Source organism: Octopus bimaculoides, chromosome 1, assembly GCF_001194135.2.
Source record: "Octopus bimaculoides isolate UCB-OBI-ISO-001 chromosome 1, ASM119413v2, whole genome shotgun sequence".
Classification (NCBI taxonomy): Eukaryota; Metazoa; Mollusca; class Cephalopoda; order Octopoda; family Octopodidae; genus Octopus; species Octopus bimaculoides.
Window position 1 is genome coordinate 129,058,406 of NC_068981.1, and position 3,603 is coordinate 129,062,008.

The following is a 3,603-nucleotide window of genomic DNA, read 5'->3' on the forward strand; positions in this document are numbered from 1 at the left end:
ATGGAGAGCCGAGGTCATTTCTGGCATTTATCCACAGTAATTTTTTTAAAAATAGGTATGTGAAAGATAATTAATTTTAAATAGCATACTTTTCTGTAAGAAAATGTTTTTTTCTTACACACACATGGCCTCGCTTAATTAAGGTGGAGAGTAAAAAATTGAAATTATAATTTTTTCATTGATGCTTATATCCCACCAATTGGAGTATGCGTGTGGTCAATTGGTATCAATCATTAAGGGAGGAGGAGAGTAAAAAAAAAAAAAAATCATAAATTTTCCAAACTGTTTATTCATAAAAAGATGCTTCTCATCATTTCAAAGACTGTGGTGAAAAACAATTAGAAAAATTCCCATCAAAATGGAGAAATTCCAACTTATGTGGTCTTCCTGATCCGAAACTCTGTTTTTTTTGAAACTTTTCTCCCTACCCACCAGAAAAAATTTTCCTTGCAAATTTCTTTCTATGCCATTTGGAAGATATTTCTATAAGATTTCATAAATATATATCCATTTCCCTGAAAATTATGAAGGAAGAATCAGATTGTGTGAATTTTCCGAAGTTGCCCCCTCCCCCACCGTTCGTTTGTGCAAATTTTTTGTTTTCATATTTATTTTCTACACATTGTTTTTACACCTATTACACTTGTTTTTTTTTTTTGGTGACTGGGAGTTTGAAGTAAACATTAACTGATAGTTGTTGTGTAGTTCCAGTCAATCCTAATCAAGTAGATTTGTGGTACACAGATAGTGAGTTAACTGACAGGATCCAGTATTTATAAGTACTATGCCTTCATTGAGTTAAGGATCACACTTCATTATGAGTATTTCATTGTATGCAGTTATGTGGTAGTTTAAATATGATGAATTTTTCCATAGTCTGGTGTGGCTATGCTCATATTTTCTGCAGTATGCTCATACTAAAATATATGTGACACTATTTTGTCAAATTATCAATATTTATCAACTATTTTCACTTTCTATTTGGGTTCTTTTGTTGCAACGTTTCTTCATCAGTTCAGTCATTTCTTGTTTGAGTTGGTTATTTTGGACAGTATTAGGGTTCTGTTGACATCTGGAAAACCATGACAATAGCTTTAGAATAAAAAAAAAGTACCTTTTGTCACATGAGAATCTGTTCTATTGGACACTTCACATTCACTGTAATCACTATTGTGTACAAAAGCAAACTCAACACCTCATGAACGTTTCTTAGTTTTTCTTTGATAAATAGCTGTAGAAATGTAACCTGATGTTACATGCACAGAAAGGTTCTGTTTAGGAGATAAATTCATGAGGATGACCCTTTAATCAGAGAAGTTGAACTATGAAATACATTTGTTTTCCCGGTGGTTAAAAAGAATACTGTACCAATCCATAATGACATGTCCCAGATAAGGCTAAGGTTACATATGACAAGCATGCTCCAATTGGAAATATTGATATTCTTGAAAATCTCTTTCACTTGCACATCTAATGAAACAGTTACACTAAAACCTGATTAAGCATTACAAACTAATGAACTGTCTATACACTTTGTGCCACATCGTCTTACTTGTATTAACCTTCAAAACACTGATTAAATTTTTGCATATTAACATACAGATACTGAATTAATTTGTTAAATGAAACATGTGTACTATGTCATATGAAATGTTGAGATTTCTGGAAAGTGCCCCACTATCAAAAATGAGTTAACTTAGTTCCCATGTCTCAAGTGAACATGCACAGAACAGAGTATGCTTGATTCCCACTCAATAAAGGTTAACAGACCTGTTGAAAGATACAGATCTACTTGAGTATTTTGTTTTAAATGATTAGACTTAAAAATACTGAAATTTTCTGATATTCTAATATATGTACATAACTATATATTTATGTGGGAAGCAGATAATAATTTTATGTAAATAATGCTACATTATAATAACAGAAATGGTTTTCAAAACTTGGAGAGGTTCTCTAATTACTACCTGCTAATACTGCTGCAAATTGTCTTTTAAACTATTATCTCTACAGCTCTGCCAATAGATGTTAGTGGAACTTTTTAATGAATTAAAACCTAATTTAACTGCCACCTTAGATTATTTACACTTTACATTGATGTTTATTAGAAGCTGGTTTTGAATAATACAACTCTGAATTCGTTGTCGTCGTTTAACGTCCGCTTTCCATGCTAGCATGGGTTGGACGATTTGACTGAGGACTGGTGAAACCAGATGGCTACACCAGGCTCCAATCTGATTTGGCAGTGTTTCTACAGCTGGATGCCCTTCCTAACGCCAACCACTCAGAGAGTGTAGTGGGTGCTTTTACGTGTCACCCAATTGGAATAACTAAATTTGACTTGATAGAAGAGTTATAGTAAGATACAAGAAACGATATATATGATTATGTAACAGCAGCAGTGATAAGTTTATTCATTAGAAAAATGATTTTAGCAATTTTCCTAATTTTTTTCCCCTCTTCAAACAATCTAGTTGAACGCTATGATCCAAGAACTAATCGCTGGAATCCAGTGTCGCCAATGGGAACCAGACGAAAACATCTCGGTGTTGCTGTATATAACAACATGATATATGCTGTTGGTGGTCGAGATGATACAACAGAGTTAAGTAGTACAGAACGGTATAACCCTCAAACAAACACATGGCAACCAGTTGTAGCTATGACCTCACGACGCAGTGGTGTAAGTGTTGTCAGTTTTCTATTTTTGATTTTATTGAAACACAGTATATTTATATTTTAAATATGATTTTGTCTTAAATTCAAATTATGTATTTAATTTAAATCCATCAATCTATACCCAATTGTCTCTTCTCTGTCATACATTTACCTTGTATTCTATTTAACCAAACTTCTATTCCTTGAACATGGTTCTTGGTAAATTTATCCTGATTACATCCAGTTATCTTTCAAGACTGCATCAATTAATTCTTCTTAGCCTCATGACTCCATCTTTCAGACTTTACATCTTTGAAGCCGTAACTTATATGGTGTCCTCTGTTTCCTTAAAACATTAAGTTATACATATAACTTAACAGAGACAATTGCTACACTGATATCTCTTAGAAGTTTTGTTCTTAATGACTTTCAGCTTCCAAAAGGCAATAATTCTGGTCTAGAAAAGTTTACTCAGAACATAATTTTTCTTTTTAGCTATGATTCTTTGTCATTTCTGAATGCATCTTTTCAATTTGTGGATGGAGTCTCACAATTTAGGACTTCACCATAAATCTGCTTTCTTTTTTGTGTCTTCTTTCTCATTTTTGTGTTCTCAGTTATCAATTCTATTTATGTACCCCTCAACATAGATTAGTAGTTAGTGACTTCAGGATCAGGGCTAAATGGATACCCAGAAGTAGACCAGCTTGGAGGAGAAGGGTCTGGAAGCTTAAAGATCCTGCAACTGGACAGAGATTTAGAGACATATTACTTGAAGCCTTCAACGAAATAGAAGGAGATATAGCATCACATATTGTGGAAGACAACTGGAGGTTTCTGTGGGACAACCTGCTGAGAGCTACTGACCAGATCTGTGGATGGCGCAAAGTCCCCTCTTGACCCAAAGTAACGTGGTGGTGGAACAATGTTGTTGACAGGGCTATC

General features: G+C 33.8%; 1 protein-coding gene across 1 annotated transcript in view; it reads left to right on the forward strand.

Moving 5' to 3' along the window:
• The window catches only part of LOC106878101 (kelch-like protein 20), a 42,156-nt gene that overhangs the window by 26,409 nt on the left and 12,144 nt on the right, over positions 1-3,603 (forward strand). The window contains exon 8 of the mRNA XM_014927211.2: positions 2,371-2,683. Within this exon, the coding sequence (XP_014782697.1) occupies positions 2,371-2,683 (313 nt within the window). The remainder of the gene's footprint in view (positions 1-2,370; positions 2,684-3,603) is intronic.